Source organism: Aquila chrysaetos, chromosome 7, assembly GCF_900496995.4.
Source record: "Aquila chrysaetos chrysaetos chromosome 7, bAquChr1.4, whole genome shotgun sequence".
NCBI lineage: Eukaryota > Metazoa > Chordata > Aves > Accipitriformes > Accipitridae > Aquila > Aquila chrysaetos.
The window spans coordinates 29,722,711-29,742,377 of record NC_044010.1 but is presented as its reverse complement, the minus strand read 5'-3'; the positions used below and the strand labels follow the sequence as shown (position 1 = coordinate 29,742,377).

Here is a 19,667-nt window from a genome sequence, read left to right as displayed (position 1 = left end):
CGAAACTCTGTGTATGCTGCTTTAGCCAGTGCCTTGCTCCTGGGGAGAACATCCCACACAAAATCTAACCCTGGTCTCTGCAAGGCTCATCTGCCTTATTCTAGCTGCAAGAAGAGAAGGGAAACAATTCTTATTCCCTCCTTCTTGCTGCATGGCCAGAAATAGCAACTGATGGGACCCAGTGTTGCATGTGTAACTGGGTAATTAGAACCAATTTTCTCCCTCTCCTGTTTTTGTCTTGTTTGAAATTAATGCTGCAATGCATGGATAGCTAGTTTGCCCAAGTAGGTATGGTTATGTGGGGGAAAGAACAGCAAACAGTATAAATAACATATGTATTATTCTGCATTTTCAGTACTTCCTGACTAGCCTGTGCATCAAGTGAAAACAATAAAATAAAGGCAGCAAGGAAATAGTTTTTAAAATTTCTATTAAACAGAGAGTCTGCACCTCTAAAATGATCGTTTAGTTTCCAGCTAGTACTGCTACTGTATTGCAAGAGATACCTGAATCAGGTCAACCATTTTTTTCCCTGTTAAAAAAAGAAAAAGTTCATTACTTAGAAATTCTATAACATGAATCATGCCAATTGAGCCTTTGGGAAATATCTCCAAACTCACAAGCTGAACTCAACTAAATCCCAATGGAAAAGGCAGATCTTTGTATCTTAATAAGCTCAACTTTTTATATATGTACATACACACATACATATTTTTATCCCTCTGCTTTCCACAGGATAAAAGCATTGCTGGATGCAGTACCTTGCTAGAATGCAGATAATTATAAAACCCCAGCTCTGGCTCTCATAGAGGTTTTGGATAGGGAAGTGCTTTAACATTTTCTATTTAAGATCCTTTCCCTCTTTTGTACTCTTCATCTCAATCTTTAACTAGGCCTTGTTTGCTGTGAGTTATGCATTCACACCTGGTATAAGGGGTTGCAGCTCTTCAGCAGTCACAGAACTCGCACCTGTCTGCATGAGGGCTGAAACCGAAATGTGATTTCTGCCAGTTTCATCGCTGTGTAATTAAGCACTAACCATGTTGCATGAAAATAACAGAAAGACTGAGTCTCTGTGAGAGTTCAGTCTAAATCAAGAGAATTCTAAATCAGACTGCAAAGCCTGACAAACCATACCTCACCTCTTGTTAAAGCTGAGAGCAAAATCTTCACAGAAGCAACGGGGATACAATCACATCCTAAAGCCATGCCCAGAGGTGGATTTCAGATGTGCAGTTTCGAACCTAGGAGATACTCAATTTGTCAAATATTCAGTGACCTTTCTAAAAACAAATCTAATCTTAAAAAAACAATCCTCACATTTGCTGAATTTGACACTTGAGTTGCACCCCCTTCCATCTTTCTTTGTTGGGTTTCAGGTCATGAACCTGTCCCAGATTTCAGCTTCCCAAGCCTACCATGCAGTCATGGAAAGGAAAATGTAACCATCACTCCAACCACACAAAGCCAGCCCTGCTCCAAATTATTCTGTTTCGTTGCAAATTTCTTGCAGTCTGGAGAAGCTTGCAATCTGCAGAGACAGCAGAGGAAACAAATGCAGAGATGGGGATGAGGGAGGCGGGAAATCCAGGTGAGCACGAGAGCAAGATACTTGCCTTTCTATGCTCACCATCTCAGCTTTTATTTTAGATTGAGATGGCTGAAAACAATGAAGGTAGAGTGTAGAAAGAGGAAGGGTATGGGCTTTGAGTTTCATTTGAAGTGCATCCTAAAAGGAGGAGCCCACAGACAGGTGATGGGTTACAAACGGAAAAGGATCCAGACCCAGGATCTGGCATAGGCAAGGAAATGGCAGTGACTTTTGGCAGGGTATAACAATGAGGAACAAGATTAAAGGCACACTGGACAGGAACGAGGCTGGGTGAATGCAAAGATGGTGAATGCTGAGGTAAGGATAGGGGCTTGAAAAAGGGCGGGAATAGGCTGAAACAGAGCACAATGTATGGAAGGTTTCCAAAACAGCTTTTGAACAGATTGAAGAGGGAGTGATGGTAGGAAAGTCGCTCAAGCTCTCAGTTTCACTGTCTGTAAAATGAGGATGATAATAGCTGCCTAATTCAGAGGTCCCTGTTGCAAGGCTAAATTCACCCGTGCAAAGAATGCTAATGTGTTCAGTTTGCATTCTGTGAGCCAAATGCAAACCCCATGCATCTAATTCCACAAAAACCTAGGGGAGCAAACCCACTTTGGTCTGGATTTGTAAATGTAAAATGCAATTACTGTTTGTTGTAGGATTGTAATCGTTAATGATTCTTCATGAGAAACTTTTTTTTTTCATATGCACAAACACATAACAGTAGTTTTTAGGTCATGTATAAATTAGAGGTAATAGCCAATTTCTGGACTAATCTTACACAGTCAGTGAGCTAACTTTAAAAAGAAAGATACTGTTAAACTGTCTGCTAAAGGTAAGCCTTTAAGTAACAACTTATTTGATTATTCTTTTCCAGTCAGCTGAATGCCCAGACTTAGCTCTGTAATGAGTGCACTTGCACTGGCTCTCAGACTCCTCGTGGCACAGGAGAATATGTCCTCTGGTCAGAGGCAAAGATGGAAAAAAATGCTCAGGGGGGATTTCCTGTAGTGAGTGGTTTCAGTCCAAGTGGCACACTCTTTAACTCTGTAAGTGGACATTATCTGCAGAAAAAAACTTCATAAACACTGTTTTGCTCTGCCCTGTTCCTCTTTGGGCTAGCAGGTCTACCCCTACCACTCTGCTAGCCCCACTAAGCTTCAGAGGTGTGTGTGAGTCCATAGCCATCCCACCAGCAGAGCGGTGTGAGTCCATGTCTATATTGATAGAGAGCAAGGGCAAACTGCATGCTAATTTGGCTTTATGAATCTCCTACATTAACTTGGCATCAGCAACAGCTTCTCTTTTGGGAAACCAGTGGCACATAGCTGCACAGTCATTAGGATTTTAAGTCTCATTTCTCTTCAGTGACTGACAGATGGGTTTTAATGAGGTCTCATGGACCTCCTGGTGTTCAGACGGTGCTATAGAAAGGAGGGGAGGCTTCTCAGAGCATAAATCCCTCCAGGAGATAGATATTCAGATATTTCTGGAAATCCTGCTAGCAAATCACCTGCATGTCGTGGCACTGGATTGCCTTTGAAAGCTGTCGGTGGCTCAAAGCTCTGGGATGGAGCAATGACATCCAGTGGGCCCTGTGCTTCCACATTGCTTATTCAGTGTGTCATCCTGTGCAACAAACACCTCGCCAGGAGGACAGACTATGAAATTAGGATATCCTTTGAGCAAGAAAAGAAAACCTGGACATCAGCCTTGTAGAAGTAAAGTTTTATCCTTAACTGGAAATAGCTGTAAGCCACAGAAAGTCCTCTTTTTGTCTAGTAAAGGGAAAAATACCTATGTCTTTATAAGGAAAATCTTAATTGTAATCTTAACTATATTTTGCCTCCACTATCCTTCTTAGTCTGTATGTTTTAACATTTCAAACATTTTTTACGGCATAGTGAGCATGTTTGTTTTCAAAGAGCATTCTTGTGAAGGTAGAACCTGAATAAGAATGTAAACAACATACAGCTTTCAGGTTTTTTAACACCTGTTTCTCACTTTAATTTCTGTCAAAATATCAAAATACTTGATGCTGGTATTAATATGGCTATTCCTGGAGTCATATGCCTATATGAATAGCTGAGCTATCGTCTTTAAGTTGCTGGGACTGCTGGCTGTATGAAACAGATGGTATGCTGGGGGATGAAAATCTGGCAGCAAATAAAAATCCCAGCAATATATCTTTTAAATCTCATTGTATCTGGTGGCTTGACTTATGGTCCTTGAATACTGTATCTAGTATTCAGCAACACTTTTCTCTATTTTAACAGTACAAGCAAATTACTTCCCTACACTGCCAGCATTTTCCACTGGTCAAAAAGCAGAGATAATTATGTAAGTGATAACATATATTATTAAAAAATGTCTGGAGGACAGGTCAATAGGTGATACACAGTGGATTCCTGGTGTGAAAGGGAGGTTGACTGCTGGTCTGGTGTGTAAGCATGTACATGGAGCTACCACAGAGCTGCCTCACACAGCCACCAGTGAGCTGGAGAGACTTTTAACAAATTTAATTGGGAAATATGAAATTTATCCACCAAGATGATGAACACAGGCATGTCCCAGAGCAAGATCTACCTCTGAAAAATAACTGCTTTTTTTGGCATGTCTATGGTGACCACTGGGTCTCAGGCTGGCTTAAGAGCAGAACATGTTTTTTCTCTTTTGGTCTCCTTTAGGTGTCAGAAGGAAATATAGACCACCCTCAAAAAGCATGGCATTTTCACACCTCTTTTTGCAGGCTATCAGTACTGTCTTTGTAAGACTACCTCCATTTCATCTGGCTTTATGTAGTATTTTAATAGGAAGTAGCAAATAACAAAAAAAACCCCAATGCAGTAAGATGCTGTTCTTATGTTTGCTATGGAGTAGGTCAGGAAAATCTCTCTGCAAGCAGGATATGACTTTTAAAAATATTTTGAAAAGTTAGCATTTTACTTCGAAAGCATCAAAGTGATACTACTGACTGAAATCACAGAAATTCCTTCAAGGCTATTCAGGCATTTCTATGTATACATGGCTGAAAAAAATATACTACATCCACTGTATTGGGACTAAAATATGTTAGTGAGATATTTTGCATTGAGGAAACCTGACCAAAGAAGCCCAGGGAGACAGGTCAATAACTGCTGTCAGAAATATAGTCAATTTTTAGCTGTTGCTGTTTATGACTGGCTTTAAAACAGAGACAGAGAATTTTTCCAATAATAAGCTTTTAGCTCTGCCTTGTCTTGAAGCAAAATTTTGAGACCCTTTGAGAGGTATGGAAATTGATTCAGCCGTGACCTTTTCTGAAACTCTCTCAGTCCATGATGGCCCCTTTAAATGGAAACATTTGCTTGCTCAGAAGGACTGGAGCTGCTTTTTCAGGTGTGCCTACTCAGGTGTGCTTTTATATTTTTGACATTTTACTTGCTGTAGAGTGTTTTTTATCTTCAGAGGATGAATGGGGCTGATGCTTTGCCATGGTGGTCAGTTTGACTAGCATTTCTCAATCCTCTGCTGAGCAGTCACTCATGTGGCTCAGCCCTCATTTCTGTCAGAGCAACATTAGCCAAGTAGTCATTTTGCTCTTACTTTCCACAGCTGAATTAAAAGTAGGGGCAGATACAGCTTTTTCCTTCATCCTTGCAGACATCGCTTTATAAATTAAATGCTTAAAGTGAAAGGTTTCCTCACACACATGAGCCGAAGGAGGGTTATTGCTTAAGTTGACATGAACGTGGGCTTCTCCCGCCGATGTGCTCGCATGTGGCTGGTGGAGAGTTACTCCCTGTGTGCAGTAGGATGGGGTAACCTACATCTGGCATTGCTGCCCAGCTGTAACTGGTGAAACAGCCTCTGGGAGGTGTTGACATCCATGTGAAGCAGAGCAACCCCTATAGCTCTGGCACTTACCTGGTTTGGGGTAGGCAGCTTCCTGCTGACTCAGGCAGCCGATCCCGCTCATAATAGGGGCAGATGTAGTGCCTGTGCAGAAGAAAGGTCAGGTCTGCCACTGACCAGGACTAGGCAGCTTTTGGTCAGCCGAAGCTGCTGCAGCAGATTCACTATCTGGCTGAGTAAGTGGGAAGGAGGGGAGAAAGATGAAAGGGAGGACCCAAAAATTTAAGCTTTGTCCCTTGTATGTGCTACCAGCAGCCTACTTTGAAAGCCAGTGCTTGTTTTTGTGCTTAGCAAGAATAGCCTCATTTCTGGAACATCATTTATATCTTGAGTTAATATTGATTTTTTTCCTTCCCTTGTAGAATCCTGTGGTTAATTTGTTTTTAAGATGTTGTACAGTAATTACTTTATTTAAATGAATCATCTGACAAAACAGTTCTTCATCAAACTTGTCACTTACTCTGCTGTTTCTCTTTTAACCTGAACCTTACAATAAATTCTAAGCTTGACTGTAAGTCATCAGCAGGACACGGGGAAGAGGAACTATTTACTAAATTGCTAGATTTCATTAAGGACACATGGATGAAAACACAACAGCACAGAACAGCCAGATTTTATCTGCTGGCTTGTTTGTGATGCAAATTTATAGACTGATTCAACTCTTTTTTGCACGCATAGGTCCCAACAGAAAAATCAAGCTCAAATAGGTAGCAGTTCAAGCTTTTCACAGTGCAACTATCCCAAACTTCACTCACAGTAAGCAAAACTTCCTCCATAAACTGTCTCGTGAACTTTGTTCATGGGCAGCAGGGCATGGCTCTTTGTGCTTACTTTAGGGTTTAATCACGAGAACATTCATTCAGTCAAGTAAACGTTTACTGACTTGGAAGAATGACTTTTGTGGTCTCAAAACTTCCCCATCCTAGCAAGGAGAGGGAGCACTACTTCTCAGAGACTCTAAATGGCCCCCTATTCAGCATCTCCAGTTCAGCTGAACTAAATTTTCTGTGTGAGATTATGAACCTCTTGACTAGCTGTCCTGTTCTTACACCAGACCTATCCAGAGTATCTCACCAGCAAATGAAAGCACGTAACCAAAGTCGTCTGTGCTTTACTGCTATGTTAACACGCACAAAAGGAACCTGGAAAATATGTTGAGGGGGTACCAACATACTGATTATACAGCTGACTTTCAGAGAGACCTATCTGAATATATTTGATGTGTATGTGATAGTACATATGCAGTTTTGATTAGTTTGCTTAGGAAACGCATCCATACAATGCTTTCCCTCTTTCCATCACTCCTCCTTTCCCTCCACTCCTTCCCTCTGCCCAGTGAGCTTCTACTCTTTTTTAAAAGGGACCAAGAAAAAATTCTGCAAAATTCTGCTAATGAAGTATAAATAATTCACAGATATACATCAATTAACATTAATCTCCATTTATTAGGCAACTGATTAGAGGTCTAGAAAAACTTCTAGTCCTAAAATGTGAAAGTGCTTGTGTATGTACAGGTATGAAGGTTACCTCAAGGGTGGTTGAAAGAAGTTGTTCTAATTTGAAAAAAAAACAAAGAAAAAAAAAGAAGAAAAAAAGAAATTAATACAAGCCCAGCACAATAATCATTTCCAAGATGGTGGTCACCCTGTCTTATTAGAAAATTCTCTCAGGCTATCCATTATACTCAGTGACTTCCACCTTGCCTTACGAAACAATGTTCTGCTAATTCTAGTAAGGGTCCAAGCAAAATACAACAGTTGTATCTTGCTGTCCCAAGCCCAAGCTGGCATTATAGCTAACCAAAAATACTTGTCTTCCTCAGGTGAAAGCAGGGAAAGCAAATTTTATTTAACTAGAAAAGTAGTAAACTTGTTGGTATCATCATTGGGATGAGGAATTATAAGATCTGAATGAACAGGCGTTAGATTTTTTTCCTTCTGCTAATCCTATAGTTTGCAAATCTGGAAAATCCTGCTGACTCTCAACATTCCACATAAGGTTTTACATTTGATTCCAAAACCAGCACTTCAACTTTTTTTTCAGCTATTTCTCTGTGTCACAGTCTCCTGTAATCACTTGTATATTTTATGATGGAGGGGAAAAAAAAAAAAAAAAAGAAAGTCTTTAAGGTTCTAATACATGCATATAGTAAATGAGAAGTAGATACAGTGAACAAGAAAATTGCTTAAGTTGGCAAAATTGCCTAAGTCATGTTAAGGTATTGTTATATATGGGTTTGAGAGATAATATAATGCTGTGTATTCAAGAGTAGCTAGAGATTACATTGCCAACTTGGGATTGATAGCCACCAGTGTTTTCATTGCTGAGTTAAAATTCGAAACAGGTTTTAATTCCACTGTGTTCCCATTTCCTGATTGTCAGCTAACGACTGCACTATTCCTACACTGGTGACATCAAAATTGCAAGAGATTGCAGCGCATTAGCTGAATATATTCTGATGCTCAGAAAATATAAAGCGAATATCTAGGGCTCAGATTTCACATGGGGAAATGCAAAAATATGTAACTGAGAAATCCAAAGTATTCTCTAGTGACTTGCACTAAATGAGTAAATTATACTTGCAAAATCAAGTACTGAAGCTGGAGATTGCTGTTTAAAGGAGCTCTTTTTTTTTCAAATTAGCTGTGTTTGTTATGCATTCATCAAATCCCAGTGCTCCTAGACAGCTTGAATGTGTTGTTGGCATAATAAAGTCTCTAGAGGCTAGAGGGAGTAGACATCCCCATATAAGTGGGACAGCCTGTTGGCTTGAAACATAGCCACCTTCCTCATCTCAGAGTATATGCCAAAGCATTCAGAATGCTTCCAAAATTCAGATTGGTTATTTACAGGTCCTCTTCTGGAAACTTGTTTCCAGGTTAAAGAAAAGCTCAGATTCACCTCATTTGTTTTAAAAAGAACAGGAAGTGTATACAATTTCAGTTTGAAATGTAGAGAAAAGTTCTGACAAATCAAGCAGCACTCAAAGAGCAGTTGCCCATCTGGGATTGCACAGAATGGGTTGGGACACATCTTTGTTCATATAGTTCAAAATAGATGTTGGAAGAAGGGTATAGAGGAATGATAGGAAGTTGAGAGCAATTGTGCTAGATTCAGCACTGTCCTTGGAAGGAGACTTTTAAACCAGCATCATCATGATACTGGTAGATGCTACACCACTGGAGAGATCACTCGACACTTTGGCACAGAGGTGAAATCTGTGGGAGCAGTGTGTGGTTCAGTTATGTTCTATATCAACAAATTCAGTTCATTCAGCAATGAGCTTTGAAAAAGTAAAAATACTCACCTGTCCCTGAGCAAACTGAGAAATGGCCAACAACGTTGCCTAAGTTTTATAAAAAATCAAAGCCCTACTAAAACACCAGCCTCAAGTGGAAACTTTCAGTCTATTTCTACTCAAACTCCTAAGTCACTTCTGAATGTGGATCTTGTAGTGCCAAGATTTGCAGAAACACTTCAGAAAACATCTCCAACACATCCAAGTTTCATCTCTAAACATGGATTAGATTGGAGCAGGGGGAACAAGACCTATGAATATCACTACTTTCATTAGTTGAGAACTCGATAGAAGTTTTCACAAGCATTTACAAATTTTGTTTTGAAAAGCCTGAATAATAAATATGCATCATCTTTCACAGATGTTTGTCTAAGCAGCATTCATGATATTGAGTTAACCTACAGTGACACTGTAGATAAAAACTAATGATCCAATAAGTTTTTGCTGTAGTGCTTTTAACGATTTTAACTGTTTTCCTTTATGAACACTCAGATTATTACTGCTCATAATTTATTTTTTTCTTTTTATGTACAGTGATGAAGAAGTGAATAATACTTCTCATTTATCTCTGTTTCAACAGGAGGGATATTCGAAACTGTGGAAAATGAACCTGTTAATATTGAAGAATTGGCTTTCAAGTTTGCAGTCACCAACATTAATAGAAACAGAACACTGATGCCTAATACCACATTAACCTATGACATCCAGAGAATTAACCTTTTTGATAGTTTTGAAGCCTCCAGAAGAGGTAATTATCTCAATTACTGTGTCAGTAACACACATGTTCTATACTACCTTTCCCCGGCCTGGTCTCCTTTTTTGCTCCAATTGTAACATGTATATGTGAATGGTAACATAAAATTAATCTTCCAAAGTTATTTGAACTAAGAATGAAGCTGGACTTGGACTTGTCATCTAGTTTCTGATAAAACACCTACATACTGTCTGCATGCTAAGAGCCCCAGATGGAAGGTAGCAAGTCCAACCCATTTTTCTTTCCAAAAGATAGATTTGCCACCTGGAATTCTGCAGAGTATGATCAGGGACTAACAGGGAGCACAGTGGGATGTCACAATGCATAATTAGCACACACACACACACACAGATATCCATTATTCATAACAAATTATTTCTATTGTACTTTTAAGAACAGAGGCCAATAGTCTCCCTGTCCTGAAATATTAATACTTCAGAGGGTTAGACGTAGAAGTAAGTTTCTCTGTGATAAACAACTATAAGAATTGGAGTGGACAAGTTTGGAATTTTTTTGCCTATTCTTTTATTCTCAGAGGGAAAATTATGGTCCAATTTACTTGCTTCTAATTTACTTGCAGACCAAAACAGAAAGGGGAAAAAAGTCACAACTCTTCTCAAGCACAGTGTAACTCTTCACCTCTAGGAGGCAACCTTGAAGTTTGCTAAAATTTTATGTACAGCAATCTGGTTCCTGGAATTACATGGTGTGCACACAATCTCATGCAAACAAGTCTGAAGAAAGACCCATAAGTCGCTAAGACTTTGCAGATGGGCTTTGCAGTTCACTATAACATCTATCACTGTAAATGGTACAAGATATGCTTGCTGTAAGGCAAAAGATATGTCTGCTATAAGGCAAATGAAGGCTGGAAAATAAACATCACGAATCAGGCTAGAATGCTGGTAAGCTGTCACCTTCCAAACGTCTAAGCTACTAAATTCTCCTCATGGTACTCTAGTTTCTTAATAAAGACTGGAAAAAAGGAGAATGCTTTCAAAGAACATGAAAAATAGCTTTAAATTCTCTTTATTGCATTCTTTTTAAGTATCAGATATATGCTGGAACTATATGCTATGAAAAATCAAGTATGCTGGATTTATAATCCATATAATCCAGAGAGACAGGATTTTAGATTCCCTGTAGAGTGAGAATCTCTTCTGTGACTGTTGTGAAAGTACCTTCTCCATTTAATTTGTAGGAAGGAGCTCATTATAAATATTTTTACATACAAGGAATACATTCAGACAGTAGTAATTTCTTGTCATCATTAATTATTGATATTATTTATGCAATTTGCACATTAAAACCTGTGATCCTTTACAAAGCCTTCTGAATTAAACCTTGGAAACCTGTGCATTTTATGCTGTCTGTAAAGCACTCATTTGTAGACTGAAAACAGAAAACAATTGATTTTCTGTCATACTCTATTACTATCAGAGCACTAAATACTAATTTAAAAAATCTCAGCTCATTGTGGATGTTTGTGTACTTAGTATTTCATCCAATCACTGTAATTTCTAAATTTTCCACAAAGAACTACCTTACAAAGGGTACAGCACTGCAACTCAGTGCACGGCTTTGTCCCAGTCGATGAAGACCTTATTAGAAACATTTGCAGTAAATTTTACTAATGGACAAAAGTAATTAATATTACTTCATCTTCTGTCTGTTAGCCTGAAAAGACATGGGAGGGAAAGAAAAATGAAAAGACACCTACAGGAGGGATTCTTTTGCCTGAGATATAGGCACAAGGAGAAAGAAACCTTTGTTGATACTAGCATTTGACTGATTTGGAAAGGTATTAAAATGTCAGTGTCTGTTGGTTCTTTATTTCCCTGTGTCATTACTAAGGGCTTTAGGCTTTACTGCCTGTTTTGTAAACACAGATTATGGAGAGCCATGAATCGTAGTGCCCTTTACTGTTTATATTCCTTCGGTAGCCTGAAATTAAAGCAACTCACATGGGTAGAAGCTTGCCAGTCATGGAGGGAATCCGTATAGTCTCTGTTGTAACTCCATGAACATATTTCCTGTTACGCTGCCATGAAACTTAATTCATATGACGGCCTTTTGGCAAGCCCATAGGCAGAGAGCTCCTGGTTTCTCCAGGATAATGCCATTCTGAGAAAGGCAATTTAGGAATCAATGTGATCTGAAGGTAATGAGCAGAGAAGTTGTTTTGGTTTTTATTTGTAGCAAGCAGGTTCTAGGATATAACGCTAATCAGTAAAGCCATTTTCAGGAAGTATTTGCAAATCTCTCAGTGGGTTTGGGAGCAACATGTTTACCCATTCTAACTTTCAAATGATGAGGATGGATGGAGAATAAATGATCTCAGTAAACATCACACAAGTTACTTGCTTTTGCCAGCTAAAAGCTTCTTCCTCTCCCTTCCTCCCCCTCAGCATGCGACCAGCTTGCTCTTGGTGTAGCTGCTCTGTTTGGACCTTCCCACAGCTCCTCTGTCAGCGCAGTGCAGTCCATTTGCAATGCACTTGAAGTCCCGCATATTCAGACCCGATGGAAGCACCCTACAGTGGATAACAAAGATGCATTTTATATCAACCTCTATCCAGACTATGCAGCCATCAGCAGAGCAGTTTTGGATCTTGTACTATACTACAACTGGAAAATAGTAACAGTAGTATATGAAGACAGCACAGGTAAGTAGTACTGGTGCACTGCAGATCATATACTTCTATTAATTTACATACATGAACAAACTCTGTGAGAGAGAGTGCCTGTGATAGTTCAGTTTGGCATACTTACAGCAGTTTTCCCCAGAATATAGAAGAAAAATGTCTCTGAAGGTTCAGCTATTCTTCTGCTGCTATAGCTTTTGGAAAGCTGTTAATTTCATCAGACCTTAAGAAGTCACCAGGAGGTGGCTCCTGGATTTTGAATACTCAGTCATGTTTTGCTTCCTATTTGTGGAACAACTAACACAGCTTCAAACTGATAAATATTGTAGTGTGGGACTGATTAGGGATTCCCTCTCTCAACGAGGGGTTGATCTTAAAAGGGATGCATCTACAAACCAAAAGTTCAAGCTGCAGCATTTTTAACGTAGAGGCTACCTTGTTCCTTGAAACTCTCAGAAACAGTCAACTCACTTGTCAGCTGGGTACTGAAGACTGAATCTGAAAGTTGCAATTTGTGTAAATGTGTCATGGTGTAAGCCCAGCTGGCAACTAAGCACCACACAGCTGCTTGCTCACTCCTCCCCCGCGGTGCAATGGGGAGAGAATTGGAAGAGTAAAACTGAGAAAACTCATGGGTTGAGATAAAGACAGTTTAATAAGTAAAGCAAAAGCCGCGCGTGCAGGCAAAGCAAAACAAGGAATTCATTCACCACTTCCCATGGGCAGGCAGGTGTTCAGCCATCTCCAGGAAAGCAGGGCTCTGTCATGTGTAACCATTACTTGGGAAGACAAACGCCATCACGCTGGATATCCCCCCCTCTTTCTTCTTCTTCCCTCAGCTTTATATGCTGAACATGACATCATATGGTGTGGAATATCCCTTTGGTCAGCTGGGGTGAGCTGTCCCAGCTGTGTCCCCTCCCAACTCCTTGTGCATCCCCAGCCTACTCGCTGGTGGGGTGGGTTGAGAAGCAGAAAAGGCCTTGACTCTGTGTAAGCAATAATGAAAACACTCCTGTATTATCAACACTGTTTTCAGCACAAATCCGAAACATAGCCCCCTACTAGCTACTGTGAAGAAAATTAACTCTATCCCAGCCAAAAGCAGCACAAGATGTTTCCAGCCTGGGACTCTTAACTCATAGAAGATCATTAATTCTTTATGACAAGAACCTCCCCCTGGGGCACACAGTAGTCATAGCTGTCCAGCGACATACCATGGACAATCAGTATCAGTAACGTGGCCTTTTATTCACAGGTTAAAAATAGAAAAAAAGAGAATAACAAACTCATTCCTGGGAACAAGTGATTTAAAAGCTTATCAGAGACTATGACTTTTTTTTTAATGCACAGAGACTGTGGAAGAGTGTCAATGTATAAGGGAGTCCAAGCCGCTGTTTCATGTCTTTACACGTATAGGCTTTACTACCCCTGTAGCTGATACCATATACTGTAGTGTATTTGTTTCTGAGCAATGTATTAGCTGCTCTGATCATTGAGAGGACTATGTACCTAAACTGCTTTCAGAAGGAGTCCTGTCCAGCAGGATTACACACCAAAATTTGTTCCAAGCATGACTGCAGAGAACATTATCTCTCCTACAGTGTAGACTCAGTCATGGATTAAGGGTCCATAACCTGGCTTCACAAGAAAAGGTGTGCATGTAAACAAACCATTAAAAGCTCAGAGAGGTCTATAGCTCTCCCATCAAAACATAGGAAACACTAAGCAAGGCTTGCTAACTGATTGTTTTTTGCAGGGCACAAAGTTACAGGTAAGGGCACATTCCATGCAGCAGAAAAGATTTTCTTGGAGACATCATACCTGTAGAAATGAAGAAAGTAGAGCCAACTAAATAAGATTTACACTGACAGTTTTTTTGCTGTAAACCCTCACCACCATCCTTCAACACTGTCTGTTATGGTAAAGGTGTAGCTGAACCATACGCATTTCTGAAAAATCCTGTTGTGCATTAGTGGTCAGTGGTGCAAATTAAGCACTTCTCTGTCAACCCCACTCTGAGACTTGCATTCCCCTTTCTCTTCCCATTGCCCACAGAAGTATAACACCTTCTAGAGCTCTACAGATGTGCAAGTAACATTTAAATTGATTCTTTGATAATGGCATAAAACAAACCTGGATGAGCCATGAGCTCAGAAATCTGCTTAAGCCTTTAAAGGGAGTATGCAAAAAAAAGCATGTCTATTAAAATCATGTTGTAAAAACATGTCTGAAAGACAGAATTCTGCTTAAAAAAAAAGCCAAACCTCAATTTTAAGGCTAAAAATGTTGTATATCTTTCTGCACTGTTGACAGCACAAAAGAAGCACATGTTTCCTCCTGGATCCAAGAGGCAGATCTCAGTGCCAATATTCTGCTCACCTTGAACTCAGAGAGTACACCAGAGGGTTGGAGGTAGAAGAGAAGGACAAAGTCAGGCTGGGCTTACTGTAGCAGTCTTCTTGCATTTCCATTATGATGGTCTAGCTCAGCAGGATTTCTGCTGGGCTCCTAGCACTGTATACCAAAATATACTCATGGATAAACAAGTAGAGGTCTTTTTCAGCCTTCTCCGTTAGCAAATTAACCTTCCAAAACACTAAGTGTTGTGTACGTGTTCAGCTACAAAAATGACTGATAGTAAAGAGACTTCATTTGCAGAGATATTTAGAAAGTAAATTAATCATCAATCATCTTATTAACTTGGAGTCAGGAAAGTAAACAGGTCAGCTTTGTTCAATATAAGTAGTCTTTGGATTTTGAGCCAGAGTGACGCCATTTAGCTCAAGCTCTTTTTATTTCTCATCTCTCATGTTTGACATTGTTACACTACAAGAAGAAAAAACATATTAAGCTTTTTTTTCTTAGAGACTAATTGTATGTGAAGATTAGCTTCATTCCTAAACAAACAATGAACTCATAGCTGTAACAGTAAATTTCCAATGATCCATACCCAGATTATTCAGGTTGAGATTAGCCTTGCTCCAGATTAACAGACTACTTTGAAGATTAAGTGTGGAAAATCCTGCTTTCATCCTTTACACTACAGCACTGCTGCAAGCCCACGTGCCGTCATGGCCAGCTCCAGCACAAAGGCCACATACTGTGCCAGTTTGCCAAGCTGTAGCTGTTCACCTCCTGTAGTTATGGTTTTCACTGCTTATCGTGGTTTAACCCCAGCCAGCAACTAAGCACCACGCAGCCGCTCACTCACTCCCCCCCCACCCAGTGGGATGGGGGAGAAAATCGGGAAAAAGAAGCAAAACCCACGGGTTGAGATAAGAATGGTTTAATAGAACAGAAAAGAAGAAACTAATAATGATAATGATAACACTAATAAAATGACAACAGCAATAATAAAAGCATTGGAATGTACAAATGATGCGCAGTGCAGTTGCTCACCACCCGCTGACCGGCACCCAGCTAGTGCCTGAGCCTCGATTCTCCACCCCCGCTTCCCAGTTCCTATACTGGATGTGACGTCACATGTTATGGAATACCCTGTTGGCCAGTTTGGGTCAGGTGCCCTGGCTGTGTCCCCTCCCAACTTCTTGTGCCCCTCCAGCTTTCTCGCTGGCTGGGCATGAGAAGCTGAAAAATCCTTGACATTAGTCTAAACACTACTAGCAGCAACTGAAAACATCAGTGTTATCAACATTCTTCACATACTGAACTCAAAACATAGCACTGTACCAGCTACTAGGAAGACAGTTAACTCTATCCCAGCTGAAACTAGGACACTGCTGCATGGAGACATCCATCAATGGAAATGGAAATGGAAATGGAAATGGAAATGCAGAGTCTGGACTAAGCAATGTTAAAAAACCCAGTTCATCTGAGTGAGCTCATGTTTCCAAATGATCCAAATCGCTTGTGCCTACCCTCCTTATCACAAACACTATTTACCATGCTGCCAGTTTTTGTCATCCAAATGCTTTTCAGCCATAACTTTTTTCCAGTCGATGATTTAGGAGTGCATACAGAAAAAAGAGCACTACAAATGTCTGACTGGCTTAGCACCAGCTTTCACAGACCTCCACTGTTTAATAAGGCTTTCTCATTGACATCTGCTTTTTGAGATCTGGCAAATGATTATTTTATAGTCCCACATTTTTCATGAACAAGTTGTATCACATATGAAGATGGACACCTCCCAGGGACAAGTGCTTTACATCTAGGGAGCTATCTGTGTCAACAGAACTTGTAACACCAAAGGCACTTGGTGTGATACAGAGCTATCTCCCCTTGACAGTGTAACATCTCTCATGATTATAGTCCCATGTTTTCATTCTTCAGCATTTTACCATCATACCAGCTTAACTCTTAGCTTGTCCAGTGCTTACACTGGGGTGAGCCGTTCTATGTTATCTCACATACCCTTTCTGATATTGACAAAATATTAGCACTTTTTTCCAATCTTCTAGAATTCATTCAAGGTTCCAATATTTATCACATTAGTTGTTGAGTGTTAGTAATCTACTGAGTGGACTCTATAGGACTGTCAATTATTGATAAGCAAATTTGATATAAGCAGCTCTAGAAAACCTGCAACCAGTAGTGCTAAAAATTACATTTGTAATAGGAAGTACTTACTTATCCTGCTTCTTATCAAATATCATGTTAAATGGTACCAAATGCACCATGTTAAACAACTTTACTGTCTCCTCCAAAGGGACCTACAGCAGTTATAAAGCTTATATTTTGTTCTGAAAATACATTTGCGAAATTCCTTCATGTTTCTTCAATTGAGCTGATCAGGTTTTTACCCTGTCTCTTAGACTTCAATATAAGTAAGAATAGTAAAGCACACTACAGCTGATTTTTATTTCTAATTGCTGTCCTTACTGTGCCATTGAAAGATGGACTTTCAGACAAAGTCGTCTTTCTTAATAGTAAATTAATGGCTTCTGGCTGTAGAGTAAAAATTTATTTAAACATCTCATAGTGTTCTCTTTCTGAAATTCTCGTCCGTCTCATTAATGCCTATAGCTTTCCAATGCTAGGGAAAAATAAGACTCCTAAGCAAATGTATTTATTTTTCAGGTTGAGACTGTGCTCCTTTTTTCCATATTAAGCATAATTCATGTTATGTTCAGAGTCCCCAGGCCATAATCAGCCTTCATTCTGATTATTAATTCCTGTTTATTTTTCATCAAGGTGTTGAAAAAGAGTTAGTTTATATCAAGTGTAATGCCTTTGTGTAAGGCAAAAAATTGTCTTCTGAAGTTTAAAAATGATCTAATGAAAACTTGCAATGGACTGAATGATACATTGAGCATGCACTTCCCAAACTTACGTACCATAAATTATGGTTTATCTTTCCACATGCTAGAACTGGGTAGATATAATGTTCTCTGGTTTAATTTAGTGGTTTGTAACAGAACCCTTCCAATATCCCACTTTTGCACTTTGTTATTTGGCACATTGATCTGTAACAGACACATGACTTTGTCTCAGTTATCAACAACTCAAACAAAAGGAATAACGCTGCCTTCAGTGCAGGTTTGACTCCGCTTTTGATCTATCTTCCCTGAATTCAATAATTTTAACGTACCAGGTGCTGAGAAGGGCAACTGCATCAAATTCCTCATCTTCTGTAAGAATCCCTGACTTTCCCCACTTGTTAGCCTGCTGTCCTAGCATTTGTTTAAGGCTGAGGGGAACTAAATCTTTTTGTCACATCAGTTCAATTAATTTGCACAGGGCACAATTTGAGTTCTTACTGAATTTTCTTTCTTTGAACTTGCAGTTACAAGAGGCATCTAACTTTGCTAACCCTAACACAGTTTTCTAATAAAAAAGAGTACTTTGTCCCAAAGCAGTAAAAGCATTTCTTCAATTTTAAGTCTGGTTGAATTAACTATACATTTTTTTAATTAAAAAAAAAAAAAGGGAGATGGGGAGGTGAACACTTTCTAACAACACACACTACCATGCTTACTGCCAATGTGTGTGATTATTTGCCTGTTGGAACACTGTGTTTATGTTAGGCATGTTTCAACTCCTAAATACATCACACACAACTTGCAGTAGTTCTAGGCATCATGAAATGATATTAAATATTCAAAGAGTCACATATTTTAATATTTTACTCAACTGTCAGAGCAAACCATTTCTCTTGATCAAACCACTAGTTGTGGTAGGAAATCCAACCCCAAGGCTTACTGAATCCATTAATGTTACAGACCACAAGACACTTTCTCAACAATACAGAAAGTTCCCAACCCTGTTTCCGAAGGAAAAAAAGAGTGTTTACATGTCTGAGTAAAAGGCAGCAGAAAACAGAGAGTAGGCCAAGAAAGTTACTGAAACAAGTCTGGTTTCCATCCTTACAGATTGCCTTCTGAAGCCCTAAACTGAGCCTTTCTTTCAGTAGGACTGGCTAACACTCTCTTCAGGCCCTCCACAGTTCATGCTCAGTCACCGCAGCTTCCACCTGGCCGGACTCTACAACGTCTTTCCTATCCAAGTTCCTTCTCCAGCACAGTCCTGCGTTGCTCTTCAGGTCACATCACCCACTTTGCAGATAGGGGGCCGATGCCCAGGATATGTGACTTTTGACCCCTTCCCAGCGTGGCCGCTACTTCCTTCCCAGTTTCATGGGCAGTCCATGATGCCTCCTGCCTGTTGTAGGCTGAGCTCCAGATGGTCTTACCAAGCGAGAGAAAAGCAACTGCCCTAAGCACTGCACTTGTCCAGGCCATCCCCACTCCCGCCAGGAGTCACACTAAGCACTTCAAATTTAAGATTTGTCCCAAATCAAGACTTGGTGGTATCATGTCCAAGGGTTTGGACTTGTTGAGGAGGAGGAAGAGGAAGGAGAGCACTGATGGTTATTCCCCTGTGCTATCAATTATGCTGGCACTCAGTTGATTCAGGCTTTTGCCTGGTCCTCCAGAAAAATAACAGTGTTGGAAGCGTGTGCCCCATTCTCATAATAATGAGCTCAAATTATTTCATATTTACACAGGCTGGCTTCCAGCCAGGCTCCGATCTCACAGCGTGTGCGGTAATTTACATTTGAATACTCATGATGCTTAATATTCTATATTGATTGTTGATACTTGAAAACCTACAAAGAACAGACCCAGCATTGCAGGCAGAGGGAAAGATTATTTTTTTTTTCAAAACACATTGCCAGTATTTGAGTGAAAGCCAACAGTTCTCAACATAGCAATCACTCACCAACCTCAGTAGAAATAGCGATGCTTCATCTTGCGTTATATATACCATTGGACCATTCAACCAAGGACATTCACGCACAAGACAAATATATACCCACTCCCAGCAGGAGAGCAATGAGTTTTTTCGTATTAATAGTTTGTTCAATTTTTGTTCAAGAAGTGCTTCTTGCCTGCATTCTCTCTCTCTTTACACATATTTTTAAGGCAGCCTTTTACTTTCACTCAGCAGGAGATCATGAGTTTTTTGTGGGTAAATTACATTCATGGATAATGAGAAAGAGACTGTAATCACACACCT

At 39.8% G+C, this 19,667-nt stretch overlaps 1 protein-coding gene across 6 annotated transcripts in view; it reads left to right on the top strand.

The window, feature by feature from the left end:
- The window catches only part of GRIK1 (glutamate ionotropic receptor kainate type subunit 1), a 172,809-nt gene that overhangs the window by 84,587 nt on the left and 68,555 nt on the right, over nt 1-19,667 (top strand). For all 6 annotated transcript variants that reach the window (XM_030019954.2, XM_030019951.1, XM_041124867.1 and 3 more), the window contains exons 2-3: nt 9,367-9,534; nt 11,949-12,206. In XM_030019954.2, the coding sequence (XP_029875814.1) occupies nt 9,367-9,534; nt 11,949-12,206 (426 nt within the window). The remainder of the gene's footprint in view (nt 1-9,366; nt 9,535-11,948; nt 12,207-19,667) is intronic.